Genomic DNA, 16,827 nt, shown 5'->3' with positions numbered 1-16,827 from the left:
GCTGCGTGTCCGCCGGGGCCGGATCACAACGGGATCTTCGTAGCGGGTTTTGACTAAGTGCTCGGTATGCCGAGTTATCGGTCCGAGAATATCTGGAGCAGCACCCTTCCCGTGGTGGAGTGTATGATATCGCAACCGTGCCTCTTTCTCTCTTTGCGCTCCACAGGTTCCGAGGCTGGATCCGGATGCGCCAGAGGCGCGTGATCGCGGGGCGGGGTGTCGGACGGGGTGTCGGACGGGGTGTCGGACGGGGTTTCGAGGTGCAGCAACACTCGCTGCCTGCTTGCGCAACCAACCAGAGCCAGTGCGAGTCTGGCTCGGGCGGCTTGTATCGGCGCGTGGCACCACCTACCTCCAAGTTGCTACCCTCCTCCTGCAAATCGTCACAGCCGCAAGAGCTCCGGAGGTAATCGGTCGCAGTGTTGATGACTGCACACACAAAAGTCTTTTTTCCCCGAAGCGGGGTTGCTTCCGACCTCGATCCGCCAACCCAAACAGCTCTTCAGCCGGGTTCAGACGGCGGGATGCAATGGTGGAAGGTTGACGTCCGCTTTGTCCAAGCGCCAGCCTCCCGGTGTGGAGACGAAGTGCTGGATGGGCCGGGGTTTAACGGTTTAGCGGTAAGTCAACATCAGCTAGCCTCGTCACCACGACCAGGAGTCAAACTGGGTACCGTTACGGTCGACTTCTTTAAAATGACAACCCCCTTTTTTTTAGAATGACAACCCCGATGGGCGGCCCGTGCGTCTCCCACCAAGTTTTGTAGCGCATGTCAATCGCCACAAGAATCGCTGCAAATCGACGATGTTCCTGACGTTGTTGAAGAGCCGGGAGGATGCAGATTTAGTGGAAAACGCGGAACTAGCTGAAAAGCTTAAAGATGCAGTAGAATCAGCCTTGCACAGCACGGTAAGGTACATAAGCCTGGAATACTGCCTGTCTTGACCGCCTACCTATGTAGTGCAGCCTGCAAGTCACGTGGTGCTGCCTTATCGATAAGAGGCTACATTGAGCTTTGCAACGTCTTAGCCAGGCCATTGGTGATGCGCGGTGCAAGATTTTGGTGGTGGACGCACGGGCCGCCCATCGGGGTTGTCATTCTAAAAAAAAGGGGGTTGTCATTTTAAAGAAGTCGCGTTACGGTTGCTACAGCAAAGGCAAAGTTCGGTTGATTTTTCTGGCGCGAACAGCCAACCAGCCCTTGGAAATTTATTTGCATCCATAGGACATGCGGGGATCCACCCAGCCCCCAACAATCCCAATGCAACAGCCGCAGCCTGTTGAATTGGAACCCTGCGCAACCGTCTGGACGGAAGTACGGATACGGAAGACATGCTCGTTATCGTCGGTTTGCATTCCCGTGGGTATGATGGATGATATCGCTATCGCCTGTGAACCCTCTAAACCCCCGCGGTATAGTCATGATACTTCCATGCAAGCGCCGACCCAGTGATGCGTCTCTCCGGGACCCTCCACTACGCCCCGCGACGCAATTTGTACAAACCATGAACCCCGAATGTACAAGAGCCGTGCCTACTCCTTGCTGTAGTACGCATCCTGCATCGCCTTCTTGTCGGCCGTGATGCCGCCGTCAACACCGGCGTCGCCCTTGATATGCGCCTGCCCCGCCCAGAACTGCTCCCTCTCGTTCATCAGCTCCTCGGCCCAAGCCTTCACCTCGTCCAGCACGATCTTGGTCTTGATGTAGGCAAACTCGCCCAGATCCAGCTTTCCCTTGCCGCGCTTCTCGTACTCGACCATCTGCAGCAGGAGCTCCATCTTGTCGATGTCGTGCACGAAGAGGCTTTCGAGCGTCTCCGAGTCCTCGTATTCCTGCCAGATGGCGCGGATTTCGGCGCCGACCCGGCCGCCGTCGACCCCGCCGAGGAGGCCCTGCGTGAGGTAGTCCATTGTCGCGGCCTCGCGCCTGCTCTTTTCGGGCTTCGCGACGCCATCCACCGGTGTGATGTCGCCGACGAGCGACTCGGCCATGTCGTGGATCAGGCACATCTTCATGCACTTGGCCATGTCTATCCTGGCGGCCAGCGACGGCGGCGCGAACATGCTCATAATGGACATTCGGTACATGTGGTCGGAGATCGACTCGCCCCTACGGCGGGCCCGGAATCTGTCAGCGCCCGCGGGAAAGGCCATCAACGGACCAAATGGATATACCGGTCAATCCCAAGCCGCCGCCAGCCCTCCCGCTTCGTGGTCTTGAGGCGCTCGAGGAGATGGAAGTAGCCGACCGGCGAGCTCGTGCCCTCGGCGGGTTTCCCTGTGGGGATCGTCTCGAGAACCTTCTCGACCGTCCACTCGCCGTCAATCGTCGGGTTTGGGTTCGGCACTATCCCGACGTCTAAAAGCAGTCAGTCAGTACGAACTGGCGCGCAGCGGTGCGCAGGCTCCAACGCACCGGTCACGACATCATGGGGACCGCCGTTTGTCTGCGAGCTGGGCGACATTGTCTTTGCTGATACTGGCTCCTGTTCACTGTTCGCTTGCAATTGAAGGCGTAGAAATCGCACAGCTAAGATGTTTACGAAGAAGAGTGTGTTTTTTGGTGACAAGAGCGAGTGAGCAGCGAGTTATGGAGCAGTCAACAAACAGTCGGTCGCAGGGTCCCGAGACCGGGAGGGCCCTTTGTGCGCCCCCACTTGAGGATGGGTTCCAGGCCTTCTGCAAGCAGGGGCCTGCGCCTAATGATTGGGCGCTACCTATCCGGCATTGGCGCAGGCGATCTGCCACCAGAAGTGCTTGCAGCCGATGATGTCACAGTGCGGCCCCAGGGATCTGGGACAGTGGTAAACAAACGCCAGCTGCGGGCACCACACACAAGCCTCTTGCATTGGCAAAATGCAACGCTCGAAACTAAGTTTCAGCGGCGCTTCGGTAGATTAAGCCGAATCGTTCGTGAACTTGTCACGTCGGTTAGATCAGGGAGGCAATTGAAACGGACAATGATGTAAGTTACCAAAGAATTCAGCACATGAAGCTCTGGTCTGTAATCCCCTCAAACCCACGAGACCCCCCCTCTCTAGCTTACCTACGGGGTATATCCGACCTCCACCCAACATCCACCATCGGCAACCTTTCCACTAACCTCATCCACCCACCCCCTTTCCTCCGCCCCTCTCGCCCGGGTGAGCGTCTCCCGATCGCCCATCACCGCCCCAACACCCGCCAGCGCCCGCGTCAACGCGACGCTGACACCGCCCGCGGCCGGTGGCGCAGGAAGCCAATCTCGTGGCTCGCGCTGCGCCGCACCGTCGCCAGTACCACCACGCCGGCTCCGGGCCCCTAGAAGTCGTCAATGCTCGACACTTCGACGACGGCGGCGACGACGGGGTCGTGCTGCTGTCGCTGCTGCTGGTTGGGGAGGAGCGGGCCGGCACAATCCTCAGACAGCACAACTTCGCGGCCTGAGAACCTATGTACGGATCCCCTCCCGCAACCTGGCCCTCCGGTGTCGCATTCTGCAAGCGCAAGCCTCAGCGGAGCGCGAGGCGCTGAAGCAGAGGGACAGTAGCCTGCTTCAACTCTGACCAGTCCGGGGCCGACCCCATCGCCTACGCCGTGCGCTGCGTCAGCGCCGGCGCCGGGACCGGTGCTAGTGCCGCGAGCCTGGTGCCGGCTTCCGGGTGGAGGAAGTTAAGCAGAGCATCCAACAGGCCCTAGTGGTTATGTACGAGGCGCCTATGTCTGTGGCCAGGTCGCTGACGGACGACGGCGTATGGCTGACGCCCGAGGACCTGAACGAGTGTGCTGGTCGTTAAAGGACATTTTGAGCGTTTTAAAGGAGCAGCAAGTACAAGTGCGTGCTGCCTGCGGACGTGGTGGGTCACGAGGATAGCGTTGAGTTTGTGTTGGAGCGGCGGAGGGAGGCTGGGAGACCATCTTGGACACCACCATTCATCTTGATTCAACTGGTAGGTAGTTCGATCGCGTACCTTAACCCTGGAAACAGGCTCCCGGGTGTACCCGATCTTAAGGCGAAACCACACCAGAGGGAGGTCGAATCCGATGAGATAGAGTGGATGCATTGCTGGGAGAGATGCGGCTTGGTGCACCTGACTTATGATGCACGTCAAGTCTGCGGTGGAGGCGGGCGGCCGGGGCTGGCGAGCTGCGGGCTTTCAAGCCTTCGATATCACGGAATGATGGCAACGGTAAATACGGCATTAAGCCCCGAGAGAGTTCACATGGGGCTGCAGAAGTATTGTAAACAGATATGCCTAACTTTGCCCTTCGATCATTCTTCGGTTGCTCTCCGCACCTGGAATATTCACGGCTTTTCGAATCCTGGCGTCGCCAGCCAAGCTTACAAGCTCACGGAATACTTCTCTCCAACTGTACGGAGGTACAGAGCCCGATAGGGCTGAGACAGCGCGTGCCCCACTAACTGCAGCCTCATTTCCTCAGCTGCGCGTTAGCGCGATGGCTGGGCCCACCCATTCCGCAACCTCACACGAGCTGCCAACGCCAGTCTCTGGGAGCCATTCGCGGTTCCGGCCATGGCTCCTTGCGGCCGCACCAGCCGAGTCTCATATCCCGAGGTCCCTTGACTATCCGGCGATGGCGCACCGAACGATGAAGCCGAAATTGGCGGTGCGCCGGCCGCGGATCCTGCGCTCGCTGCTCTCGCGATCGACCCTCCAGAAGCTCGCCCTCGCCTTCTTCGTCTGGAACATTATCGAAGCCCATCTCAGCTACTACCGCATCGCGCGCGCCGAACAAGAATCCAAAGCACAGGCTGTGCTCCGTGAGCCCATCCGGGTCTATATCGCGAGTCTGCACTGGAACAACGAGAAGATCCTCCGGTCGGATTGGAACCAGGGCGTGGTCGACTTGGTCAAGGCCCTCGGTCCCGAGAACACCTTCGTCAGCGTCTACGAAAGCGGCAGTTGGGATAACTCGAAGGATGCCCTGCGCGAGCTCGACCGAGAGCTTGAGAAAACCGGTGTCGGCAAGAAAATCGTGTTGGACGATGCGACCCATGCGGATCTGATCAGCAAGCCGCCAAGCGACGGCGAAGAGGGATGGATCACCATTCCCGACGGGAGGAAGGCTCTGAGGAGGATACCTTATCTCTCTAATCTGCGAAACCTCTCGCTGCAGCCGCTGCTGGAACTTGCCGAGAACGGCACCACCTTCGACTATGTTCTCTTCCTGGGCGATGTCGTCTTTTCCGTGTGTAGACCCCTCTCCAACCAGTCCACGTTTACATGGCTGTTCCACACTGACCAATCCCAAGGTCTCCGACGTCATCGCCTTGCTCAAAACCAACAAGGGCCACTACGCCGCCGCCTGCTCCCTGGACTTCAGCAAGCCACCGCTCTTTTACGACACGTTCGCCCTCCGCGACGCACACGGCCACGTGCACGCCTCCCAAACCTGGCCCTACTTCCGAGCATCCGCATCCCGAAACGCCATGGTCAGCGGCCAACCGGTCCCGGTCACCAGCTGTTGGAACGGCATCGGTATGTCTGACACTCACCTCCCCCCGCCCATTTTCTCCCTTCCCACCTTCTTCTCCTCCCCCCACCCTCCACACCACCGTTTTACAGTGTAGACCAAGCCCACTAACAAGGCCCCCGCCAGTCGCCATGCCGGCCTCGACCTTCACGGGCCTGCGCGGCCTCCGCTTCCGCGGCCTGCCCGACTCGCTGGCCGCCGCCCACCTCGAGGCCTCCGAGTGCTGCCTGATCCACGCCGACAACCCGGCCTCGCGCTCCCGCGGCGTGTTCCTCAACCCGGCCGTGCGCGTCGGCTACTCGCGCGCCGCCTACGACAGGGTCCATCCGGATGGGGAAGGGATAGGGGAGGGGGAAGGGACGGGGATGCGGAGCAGCAGCGGCGGCAGCGGCAGCAGCAGCAGGGGCAGGGGGAGGGGGAGGAAAAGTTGGCTCTCGCTGACCGAAATTTATCTGGGCTTGTGGAAGAATCGGCTCGCTAGGTGGTTTACCACGCCCTGGTTTGAGGAGAGGGAGGTGAAGGGGCGGGTGAGGAGGTGGGTTCAGGCTGGGGAAGGGAGGGAGGAAAGGGGGACGTTTTGTGCGGTGGATGAGATGCAGGTTCTGGTACATAACGGGTGGAAGCATCTGTAGCAATACTCGCTTTGGGGTTTTTTGGGTTGGGACTTCGTGTGTTTAGATGCTGCCGGCGTTAGCTTTCGTCATCCCGGTCTGTAGAACAGGTCGTCATTTTGGGCATTTGTTCGGATAGAGCTTTGGATGTTGGGCAAAGGCACGACTGGTCTCATGTCCCGCCGTCTTCACCACGGGGCAAGCGTATTGAGAAGAAATCAGGCATTCATCTGCGGGCCAATCGGCCATGGTATGTGCGTGTACTCTACATATGAAGAGGAACGAAAAGCAAGCTCCCATCCCAAACTCCGAGTCATCCGTAAAACGTGGCTCATGGGAATCCGATCTGAGTGCCAACCGTGGCTGGGTATCTAACCTGACATGGAGAAAACCCTCCCAAACGCCGAAAAACATTTCCTGAGTGCCTAGCCGCTCCTGAAAGAGGCCTGAACGCCTGATCGTTCAAAGAAAAGATGCGATGTGCTGGAAGAAGCAGACATCGCGATGTGGCCGCTGAGAGTGGAGAGGTGCTAGAGGCAAAGCTGAGAAAGAATTCGCCCGACCGATCTCGCAAGATGCTGTATCTGGGATCATGACGCGCCGAGGCCCGAAGGGGATGACGACGTGCCCAGTCGAGAGCAGAGATGCGATTCGAGGTCGAAAAAGGAGAAGTAGAATTCAGTGCGCCGAAAGATGTTTGGTGCGAGTTATTGACAAGCACGGGCGCGATGGCATGTGCCGAGAAGGAGAAGATGGCCTCTCTAGTTAGGACCGCACGATATTGCGCAGATTATCGAGGAGATCGCTGATCTGGTCTCCCAAATCCATCAGGCGATCCGAGAGGGGAACATCCGGCTCGTCATCGTCATCGTCGAGCGTGACGGTGGTGCTGGCCGGTACCGTGGTATTATCCTCCGCCTTGCTGGGACCAGCAGCGGCGGGTTCCTTGCCCTTGGAGGAGGAAGCTTCTGCCTTTTCTGCCTCTTCAGCGGCTGCGGCGGCTGCGGCGGCCTCCTTCTTCAAGGCGCGCCGGCCCTTCTTGCGGCTCTTGTCTGCTTTCTTGGGCATCTTCTTCTCGAGCAAGCGCTCGCACTCGGCCACCTCGCGCGCGCGCTCGGCGAGCAGCTGCTGGTGGGTCTTGACATCGACGCGCATGTTGGGGATGTACTTTGCGAGGGATTTGTTCTGGAAGACGGCGTACCCGCCGCACTGGTCCGCGCAGTAGCACATGGTCTGAGTCGCTTCCATCAGAGGACGAGCCCGGGTCTTCGTCCGGTCCGGGTTGGCGAGCTGCTTGAGAAGCCTGCGGTCGGCGTTCGCGAAGAGCGGGTCGGTGATGCCCGACAGGCCGTTGACTTCCTCCCACCGCTTCTTGGGGATGTACTCCCTCTTGACGTAGGCGCGGGTCAGAGGGAGGAGGGCGAAACAGACAAGGTCCCAGTTGTCGATGGCGAGCCTCACCCAATCGATCCGGGTGTTCCAGGGCGGCATGCCGGCACGGTTGGTAATCAGGTGGGTGACCAGAGTCGACGGCGTCACCCATTCCATCATCGGGCTGGAGACAGTTCAGTCAGTATCGTCGGTGACGACTCTCAACACGGAATCTCAATCGGTGCCACTCACCATTCATCTGCATCGTGGTCCACCACGTTGCAGAAGAAGCACCCGCACATGTCGCCATCGGCCATGTTGGTCGGACGAGGGCACACGGCCAGAGTGTGACCGAACTCGCCGCAGTTCGGGTTGGCACAAATGGGGCCGAACTCTTTCTCTGGCTGCAGGGTTTCCAGCAGCATCGCCTTGAGCTCCCGGTCCTTGTTCAGCTGGAGGATGGCCTCCTCCGTCCCCAGAAGCTTCCGGATCTCAGCCCTGTGAGACGATGGGAAGATGGTCAGTTGACATTTTTGCGAATGAGAGCATTAATCGCCGACGCATGACGGCAGATACGATATGAGGAGGCAGTAGATGCTTATTTGCGCGAGGACTTACCACTTGTCGTCGTCGGCGGAGGAGGCGGTCGGGCCTCCACCCGCAGGAGTAGTCGGCTTCTCGGCCGACTTCTTCTTCTTGCCGGTCTGGCCGGCGGCATCCTTGGGCTTTGTCTGCCCGCTGGTGATCTTGTTGGCGACCTCGCGGTCGCCGCTGCCGTTGCCGGCGTTGTTGTTGGTCGCCAGAGGCAGATGGTCGGCCGCCGCCGTGGTCTTTTTCGTCGCCATTCTGGAGGAAATAAAAAAATTATTCCAAGTTAGCAAACAACTCGAAAAAGGTCATCGAGTTGGAATTTTGAGGACGCAGAAAGTGGGTGAGCGACTTACTCCGAAAGCTGGGACTCGTTGGTCTCGCTGGCGGCGATGCGAGTTCCCAGAACGACGAGGTCCTCGCTTTTGTTTAAAGAAAATTTAGAACTGAGGGCTAAGCCCTCAGGCGGGTTCTTCTGCTCGGCATGGTGCCGAGCGCAGCAGCGGTTCGCCGCCCGGGTCCCGCGGGGCTGCCGGGCGGCGGCGGCCGCAACGGCGGCGAGGATGTCGAGGGCGGTCTTGGGCCGCTCGGCGCCCCCAGCTGTGAAGGCGGGTCCGGGGTCAGCTCCGCTTGCGCACTCCGCCGGACCGGGGTTCATGTATAAGTGCTTACTGGATCTGGCCGCAACGTCGTCCTCCATTGCGGTGAGGTCTTGGATGTGGGCTTGAGAGTTAGCAAACATCCAAAACGTGGTGGGAAGGACGGTCGTCACTCACGATTCTGGTGCAGACTCTGCGTTGAAAGGAGAGAAAAGTTTCAAAAACAAAATAGCAGAAGCCAGGTGCTTAAAATGTGCACTAGGGCTTTGGAACGCGCTTGTGGTTTCCGTCCGAAGTCTCAGGGCGCGCCAGGACGAAGTGCTGCCTGCCCTGACTTTATTGGGGATGATTTAAACAGGCACACGGCTCCTTACTTCTTCCCTGATTCATTGGTTCATGGGCCAGAGACAGGACGCCCGTGTTCTCGAGCAGAAGGTGCTTTCATGCATCCACCATCCGACTGGCAAATGGACAATAAATGTTGCGTCTTAGTACCACTTGCAGCTGTCTGAGAACGAGAGAAAACCCCTTTAAACATTTACGTGCTTTGTATAGTGTCGATGACACGGGGCTCTTCCTTGGGTGGCTTCCAGGTTGTAACCTGGGACGGTCTCGCCACTCCTGCAGCGCAGCTTCGTACGCTCTACCCGGATTTTGAGTCTCCAGCTCAGAGAACGAAGTGTGGATACCAAAGTGAAGGAATTACTTGGGGCCAGATTTACAGAGCTCTTCAATTGCTTCCCTGATCAGGTCTCCATGCTTGCTGAGCAAGTGGGTGGCATGAGAGTCAGGGTGCCACTTGGCCTGTTTGCAGGCATCAGCCGTCAATGAAACACTTGCACATTGTGGGAGCTACATGTCCTCTCCTTTGGAATCATAGCCAAGAAGTCATCGCCCTGCGGAGACGGTCTCATTGAAGGGTTTCTATGCAAAATGGAGTATACAGGGGTTGCTTGTCCGCCTCATTCCTTCTTCAGTCAGTCTGTTCTTCAGAATTGATGCCACAATACCAAGGAGGAAAGGTCATTAAGACGGAACATAAACCTTCCATGGCAGTTGAGGATAAAGGGACTCAGTCGGTTACATACGATTCCCCAATAAAGTGAGCAGGAACATCAAGAAGACATTCGACAAGTACTGGTGATATTCCTAGGACACCACATCATTGATCCTCACTCTCTCTGGTTAGTTTGCGGTATTTTTATTGTGCTTATCTCTCAAAATTTGCCGCTTCCTAGCAATAGAGTCCAATTGGGCTGGCCTTTACCCTGTGGTGACCAGATCATGAGTGAGATGGATCAGGGATGAGCCAGGGGTTGTCTTCAATGTAGGCGGCTCCTACCCCAGCAAGGCCCTGAAGGCGACTCAGGGCCAGCTCAGGTAGGTGGTCAAACTGATGACTACACCCTCAGGAAACAAATCGCAATTTTGGCAGATGCTGAGTCCTGCACTCGAATCGGTCCAGGGGGGGAGCAATTGTAGTTCTCCAGCTCATTGCTTCATCCGGCCCTGAAGCCTTCGCTAATGACGGATGCAAGTTACTACACGTCGTCTGATCTCCCAATAATCGTGAAATGGGAGAAGAAGGATGGGCACCTATCTATAGGGATAGCTGTCTAGGAGGGGGGGAGCTAAACATGAACAAAGCAAAGTCAGGCTGTAGCGTCAAGCGTCATGGATGCCCGAGCGTCGTCCTTGCCGTCCCATGTGTTCATATCTGGCAGACTGACATTTGTCTCATACTTCGTGCCATCGAGGCAGTGGGGAGCGGGACTCGGAAGAGAAATCTGTCCGTACTCGCAAACCCATGCGATATCTCGCCGGGTAGTCTCGCTGGTGGTGACGACCGCCGGAATCTGATGGACACATTTCCGAGCTGCTCGGAATTGGTATTACCAAGCACATCGTAATCCATGAGCGATGTGGCCCAGCACGCTACACTTCACACCAAGTGAGGTCGTATATCCGGTCACAACTCCGGTGTAGCACACAGATGTGCAGGGATCTTACTGGCATTACTCATCTGGTGTCTCAGCCTTCCTCCCGCTTGCAGCTCGAGGACCATCGTACTTGGTCTCATGTGTGTGTGTGTAAGGATATGCAGCCAAGGGTTATGATGCACATTACACTACATACGCATCACACTAGCCGCCCGCTCCCGATGTGGGGCTTTGCAACATTGCTCAGCCAAGATGGGCCAGAGGCTTATAAATCGTGATCGATGGTGGAGTTTTCCAACCCTTGATTACATACCACACCTCCACTCCACCAGTTTCACACATATACAGCACAGACTCAACGATATATAGATGGCGGCGAACTAGGTTCACCACCCGCCATAAAGCATCTCAGCACCTGCTCAACCTTGCAACCACTTTGCAACCCGGTTCTCTCTCACACGCTTCGACTGGCATTTCAAAATACTCCGACCCCCTTCTAAGCCACTCTGCCTCTCTCTCATCCGAGGCACGCCCCGCCACACTTCGATAATAGCACAGCGAGCAGCCGCCAAAATGACCATCACCGCCGAGAGCCGTCTTTTCCAACCCCTCAAGCTCACCCCCAAGATCACCCTCGCCCACCGCGTCGCCATGGCGCCGCTCACGCGCTACCGGGCGTCGGACGAGCACGTGCCGCTGGTGCCACTCGTGGCCAACTACTACGGGCAGCGCGCGTCGGTGCCGGGCACGCTGCTGGTGACGGAGGCGACCTTCGTGGCGCCCGCGGCGGGCGGCTACGCCAACGTGCCGGGCATCTACAACGCAGCGCAGGTGGCGGCGTGGCGGCGCGTGACCGACGCCGTGCACGCGCGCGGCAGCTACATCTTCCTGCAGCTGTGGTCGCTGGGCCGCACGGCGCACCCGGACGAGCTGGCCAAGGACGGCTTCCGGCTCAAGGCGCCCAGCGCGCTGCCCATGGAGGAGGGCGCGCCCGTGCCGGAGCCGATGACGGTCGAGGAGATCCAGCAGCGCGTGCGCGACTACGCGGCCGCGGCGAAGAACGCCATCGAGGCCGGCTTCGATGGCGTCGAGATCCACGGCGCCAACGGGTACCTGATCGATCAGTTCATCCAGGACGTGTCCAACCAGCGGACGGATGAGTACGGCGGCAGCGTGGAGAACCGGTCGCGGTTTGCCGTCGAGGTCGTCAAGGCGGTGGTGGAGGCCGTCGGCGCCGAGAGGACGGCCATCCGGCTCAGCCCGTACGGCAGGTTCCAGGGGATGTGCATGAAGGACCCGGTGCCGCAGTTCGAGGATGTGATCCGGAAGATCAACGGCTTCGGGCTGGCGTATCTGCATCTCGTGCAGACGCGCATCCCGGGCAATGGGGAGAACGACGAGAGCTTGGATTTTGCGCTTAGGTCGTGGGACGGGCCGGTACTCATCGCTGGCGGCCTCACCAGGGAGTCGGCTATGTATCTGGTGGACAAGGAGTTCAAGGACAAGGACGTGGTCGCGACGTTTGGGCGCTACTTCATCTCGACGCCCGATCTGCCGTTCAGGCTCAAGGAGGGTATCGAGTTAAACCAGTACGACAGGGACACGTTCTACACGCCTAAGTCGCCGGTCGGGTACATCGATCAGCCGTTCAGCAAGGAGTTCGAGGCATTGCACGGGGTGCAGGCCTTGAATTAGGGTTAGAGTTCTGTTCGAGTTTTTCCTTTTTGGCGATGAAACCTTTTACCAAGATAGAGTAATACATCAAGGCCTGCCAGAATCACTGTTTATGCTCACGGGTCATGGGTTCTTCGACATTTTCTCGTACCGTATGTTCATTTACGACTAGCATTCTCCCCCGAACTCTACCAGTAAGTAGTCAATATTGTACGGATACTGGTAAGAGCAGTCAATGGATTGACGTTCCATCATGCACAAGTATGCTCCAGCAACGGCGAGAAAATGCCGGTCCCGTCGTCCGTTCTCCAGCATCCATTCGCCTTCAAGCCGCCTGAGCAGTGAAGTTGTCAAACCCTTGTGCCTTCGAGATGTCGGCCACGCTCAGGCCATCGCTGCTAAACGGCGTCTGTAGAGACTTGGCAGAGTTGGCGTTCTGAATGTCAGCCCCGCCGACGGCAGGGTCGACCAAAGGGATGATTCCCCGGAGCTCCGGCGTGGCGGGAAGGGATGCGTCGCTGCAGATGGTGGGAATTGACTGGGCGAAGGGGTTGAAGTTCTTTTCGGCAGCCACAAGGGCTGCAGCGCCAGCAATGACCGCCGGGTCGGTGCCTAGCGTAGACACAATCTCGTCCGCAAGTTGAAGCTGAACCGAAGAGGAGCCGACTGTCAGTACAGGCAACTCAGGACGGTGACACAGCGTTGACTGGAGGATGCCACTTGGCTACGGACCTTTGCGCACGCGTTAGCACCAGCCAGGAGCACACCAGGCGTCTTGCCAGCAAGGGTGGCAGCGGCGCCCGGTGCACCAAAGTTGCTGAGCGCCTGGATCTTGTCTTGAACAGCACCCTCCTGGCCGAAACGGGCCTGGCTCAAGGTCGCAAGGGCGATGACGATGAAGGACTTGGTTTGCATGGTGGTGTTGTGAAAGAAACGAATGCCGTCCAAGCGGTTGTGGTGGAATTAGACACTATTAGAAAGAACTATCGATACGGCAGGCCGTATACAAGGAAAGGAGCGGCGGAAATGAAGGACGATCGAACCGGTCGGTCGGAACAGAGTGAGTGAAGCCAGCGTGGAGAGAAGGGATGGACTTCCCCGTCGACGTTGCGTCGCTGAGGTTTATATGATGTCCCATGACGAACCATGGACGGGCGATGCGGGTGTGAAGACGAAAATTGGGCATGACGAGAAGTGTGTTCGGCTCGTGGGCGATCATACAGACTCATGCGGCCGTCGTGGCTCTGCGCTGGCATACACTCGAGTCTGTATGGTGGGCGAACCGGCAATTTGTGTTTGAGATTGCGCATCAGGCTCCTGCGCACCCGCATCCGATGGATGGGATGGTGCTCGGCCCCAGAAAATGGGCGCCGGCAAGCCGTGGGGACGACATCGAGACCAGAAGCGATCACGGGCCGTTGGCCCATGCGATGCCATGCTGGCTTCTGCAGAATTAGCCAGGTTGCCTGAGGTCCTTGAACCGCGTTCCTCAGACCGACCTCAAACTAGCTGGAATTGCGCAGGGGGCAGCTTCGAGCTTGTGCTCATGCTTCGCCTTCAAGCCCACCTGCATGGTGCATACCTTGGTTTTGAGAACGAGCATGTGTTGGTGGCCAGGGAGAATGAGATATCGAAGGAGAGAATTGAACATCTGCGGGGTTCTTCGCGGCTGGCTGTGGTTGACATGATCGGCGGCGGCCCTCAGTCTCGAGATAAAGCAAGCGTGCGAACCACCACTGGCTTACCTAACAGAGAAATGCAGTGAATGCTCAAAATTTGGAGCACAGGACTGTCCGAGACAAGAAGGAAGGACAGCTTCGCGGTAGGGAACATGCATTGCGATTTGTCCCAGGCAAGTGACACCATAACGGCAGCACTGAAGCGGCAGGAACGTCCTGCAACGTACGATGTTGTCACCGCGCAGTCCGGCTGCCGTTTCGGCGGGGCCCGATTCAACTTCCGGTCCCCGCCAGGGAAGGCGCAACGGAAACTCGGTGTGCTGGAATCGTTGCCGCTGCTGCTTCTCGGTGTTGTCCGCCTCCTCCAACTCGCACTTTGTGTTGCCTGCCCCCCCTCACTCACAAACCCCTCAGTTCTCCTGGCTTCCAGCGATACTCCAGACAAAGCAATCCCATCTCACTCCCGCCATCTGCAAGACCGGCGCAGCGGAAGGACAGAGTGTGCTCAAATCTCCTTTTCCTCGCCCGGCACAACTTCCTGGTTGCCCAACTGGCGGCAAACCTCCGGTCTCCGGCTCGTCAAGGGGTTCACACCCCGTCCCGCATCGTCGACTCGACCGGCAGCGCGCTGGTGGTGGAAACCGGCCTTCAAAAATGGGTATTTTATTAATTAGACTTATCTAATGCCATGTCCACTCGAGCGTGGGAACAGCCACGGTTCAACGCGAGTTCCCCCCGGCTCCGTCCCGCAACGCCGACAGAAGTGAAGCCAGTGCCCGGGCTTGGTCAAAGCAATGCCGGATATATAGACATACAAAAGGGAAGTATGCATCTCACCCTGACGTTGGTCAGTTCCGTGTGCGCGGCGGCCGTTGACCACCCTTCGCCCCCGCACCTCTTTGGAGACGGAGGAGCGTCGGGCTCGATCCGCGTCACCGCCATGGCTTTGCACGGCCGTCGGGCGGCATGTCGCCGGGCCCGCCGGAGCAATGACGTCTCTCATTAGCAAAACCCCCGGACCCCCGGACCCCGGACCCCGGACCCCAAGACAGCTCCAAATGCAAACCCCCCGCCAGCTCCCGAAGATGCTGAAGACAAAAGACCATCATGGGAAGTGCAACCACCCAGTTTTCTTCTCCGGCTTCTTCTCCGGCTTCTTCTCCGCGCCTTCCTGCTTGCCGTTGTCGGCCAGCTCCTTGATCTTTTGTTTGGAAGCCTCCTCGGATTCCTGCTTCTTTCGACTCTCTTCCTCTGCCTCCTTCTTCTTCCGGTTAGCTTCCTCCTCCTCCTTCTTTTTTCTCTCGGCTTCTTCCTGCTCCTTCTTCCTCTTCTCTTCCTCCGCTTTTTGCTTCGCCTCAGCCTCCTCACGTTCCTTCCTCTTCTCTTCGATGATCCTGTTCTTCTCTTCGTCGGACAGCTTGGAGAATTCCTCAACGTCCTTGTCCCACTTCTTGACGCATTCGTCGTTCCAGTTGCACTTCTCAACCTCGCCATACGCCGGGTGGCTGAAGCGCGGGTGCCGGCTCGGCCAGTTCGACGCGTGGTAGTGATGCCTAACCAGGGCGGCTCTGGCTTGGTGGTTGCCCGAGTCAGAGTGTCCCTGACCAGCAGCGAAAGCCTCGACGGTCAGGACGAGCACCCGGCCCACCACCTTCGACTCCTGCATGTCGTGGAACAAATCCCAGTCGATCTTCATGTTAGGATCCTCCTTCCGCAGCTCCATTTCCGCCAGGATGGCCTCGGTGAACGCCGACGGTCCCGTGCCGCTGATGATCTGGTCGAAATCCAGGTTGACCTCGCCAAGCGAAACCCCTTGCTCCTTCGCGACACCGTTGAGCCACGACATGATCTTCTCGATAAGCCTCATCATTACAGGGAGCCGCGGCTTGCACATGAAGGTCCATTGGCAGAATGATCGCGACTTCGGGCCGAGAATGGGGTGGTCCTTCCAATCGGGCTCGTCGATCTCCACGCCGATCACCATGTCGATGTCCTTCTCGTTGTACCTTTCCGGAATGAACTTCGACAGCGGCTTCAAGGCCTCGACGTCGATATCGGCGTACAGGCCGCCTTCGGCATACATGATCAGATACCGCAGGAGATCGGCCTTGACAATGGCAGCCTTCACGTCCCGGTAGAAGTTGACGATGTCGGGCCGGTTGAAGCCATCGGGACCGAAATGCCATTCGACGTAGCGCAAGTCATTGTCGTCCGTCAAAACCTCATACCGGTAATCGGGGTTCTTCATGAGCCACGTCCGCGCCGTGTTGAGATCCCGCTCCTCAAACTTGAGTGGGTTGACCTTCCATGTCTGCCATATCTTCTTCGGAAACTCGCTCCGGACGCCGGGTACCTGCTGCTCCGACGAGGCTGGACGGTGGGGCGGCCGTACGCTCGAGGGGAAGAGACCGTGGTTAAAGATGAAAAGGAGAAGGCAAACGGCAGCGATGTAGACCGGGAGCGCTCGGCGGAACTGTGTCGGGAGACGGTTCCTGAACTGGGCTGTCGTGGCCGCCAGGGATGGAGGACCCAGTGGCGCGCCGAGCTTGGCGATCATGCCGGGCGAACAAGGCACGGAACGTCTACTCAGCCGGAATGAGTGCTGCTGCCCTGGGGAAGGAAGCGAGTGACATCAATCGAGGAAAGAAAAGGGCTGCGGGCAACAGGCAAGAAAAGAACGGAGGAGAAGCAAAAATTATGCATGCAGTGGGATGGAAAAAGGGTGGCGGAGGAGAGTGCGAGAAGCATCATCAACCGTCCCCGATGCGCCCCTAATCCGCGGCCGAGTGGTTCCTTATCTTGGGCCTCTGCTCATCCGCCCACTGGCAATTCGTCAGTGGGGTCGCGCAATTTGGTCACTCAGCGCGACTCCCCACTGCCAGGATCCCCA

General features: G+C 58.2%; 6 protein-coding genes across 6 annotated transcripts; 2 read left to right on the top strand and 4 right to left on the bottom strand.

Annotated features, from left to right (window-relative positions):
* Positions 1 to 1,493: 1,493 nt before the first annotated feature.
* THITE_2114489 (uncharacterized protein) lies at positions 1,494 to 2,644 on the bottom strand. The gene is made up of 3 exons (XM_003652695.1): positions 2,417 to 2,644; positions 2,176 to 2,359; positions 1,494 to 2,110 (listed from the first exon to the last, which is right to left on the bottom strand). Exons 1-3 carry the CDS (start codon positions 2,463 to 2,465, stop codon positions 1,534 to 1,536), a joined length of 810 nt encoding a protein of 269 aa, XP_003652743.1. The 5' UTR covers positions 2,466 to 2,644; the 3' UTR covers positions 1,494 to 1,533.
* A 1,804-nt stretch (positions 2,645 to 4,448) lies between these two features.
* Positions 4,449 to 6,456, top strand: THITE_2114488 (glycosyltransferase family 69 protein). Its single transcript, XM_003652694.1, has 3 exons — positions 4,449 to 5,190; positions 5,255 to 5,480; positions 5,602 to 6,456. Exons 1-3 carry the CDS (start codon positions 4,591 to 4,593, stop codon positions 6,105 to 6,107), a joined length of 1,332 nt encoding a protein of 443 aa, XP_003652742.1. The 5' UTR covers positions 4,449 to 4,590; the 3' UTR covers positions 6,108 to 6,456.
* A 395-nt stretch (positions 6,457 to 6,851) lies between these two features.
* Positions 6,852 to 8,302, bottom strand: THITE_2143968 (uncharacterized protein; the record flags this gene model as incomplete). Its single annotated transcript, XM_003652693.1, has 3 exons — positions 6,852 to 7,641; positions 7,710 to 7,955; positions 8,076 to 8,302. 3 exons carry the CDS (start codon positions 8,300 to 8,302, stop codon positions 6,852 to 6,854), a joined length of 1,263 nt encoding a protein of 420 aa, XP_003652741.1.
* Positions 8,303 to 11,157: 2,855 nt separating this feature from the next.
* On the top strand, positions 11,158 to 12,279 carry THITE_2046723 (uncharacterized protein; the record flags this gene model as incomplete). The annotated part of the gene is made up of 1 exon (XM_003652692.1): positions 11,158 to 12,279. One exon carries the CDS (start codon positions 11,158 to 11,160, stop codon positions 12,277 to 12,279), a length of 1,122 nt encoding a protein of 373 aa, XP_003652740.1.
* A 304-nt stretch (positions 12,280 to 12,583) lies between these two features.
* On the bottom strand, positions 12,584 to 13,173 carry THITE_2047269 (uncharacterized protein; the record flags this gene model as incomplete). The annotated part of the gene is made up of 2 exons (XM_003652691.1): positions 12,584 to 12,904; positions 12,991 to 13,173. The coding sequence occupies 2 exons, from the start codon at positions 13,171 to 13,173 to the stop codon at positions 12,584 to 12,586; spliced, it is 504 nt and encodes a 167-aa protein (XP_003652739.1).
* Positions 13,174 to 14,583: 1,410 nt separating this feature from the next.
* THITE_2170283 (glycosyltransferase family 32 protein) lies at positions 14,584 to 16,665 on the bottom strand. The gene has a single exon (XM_003652690.1). The coding sequence runs from the start codon at positions 16,492 to 16,494 to the stop codon at positions 15,043 to 15,045; it is 1,452 nt and encodes a 483-aa protein (XP_003652738.1). The 5' UTR covers positions 16,495 to 16,665; the 3' UTR covers positions 14,584 to 15,042.
* Positions 16,666 to 16,827: the final 162 nt, after the last annotated feature.

This window comes from Thermothielavioides terrestris, chromosome 2 (genome assembly GCF_000226115.1).
Source record: "Thermothielavioides terrestris NRRL 8126 chromosome 2, complete sequence".
NCBI classification, from domain to species: Eukaryota; Fungi; Ascomycota; class Sordariomycetes; order Sordariales; family Chaetomiaceae; genus Thermothielavioides; species Thermothielavioides terrestris.
Note: the sequence above shows the minus strand (reverse complement) of the source record. Positions and strands in the feature narration are given on the sequence as shown.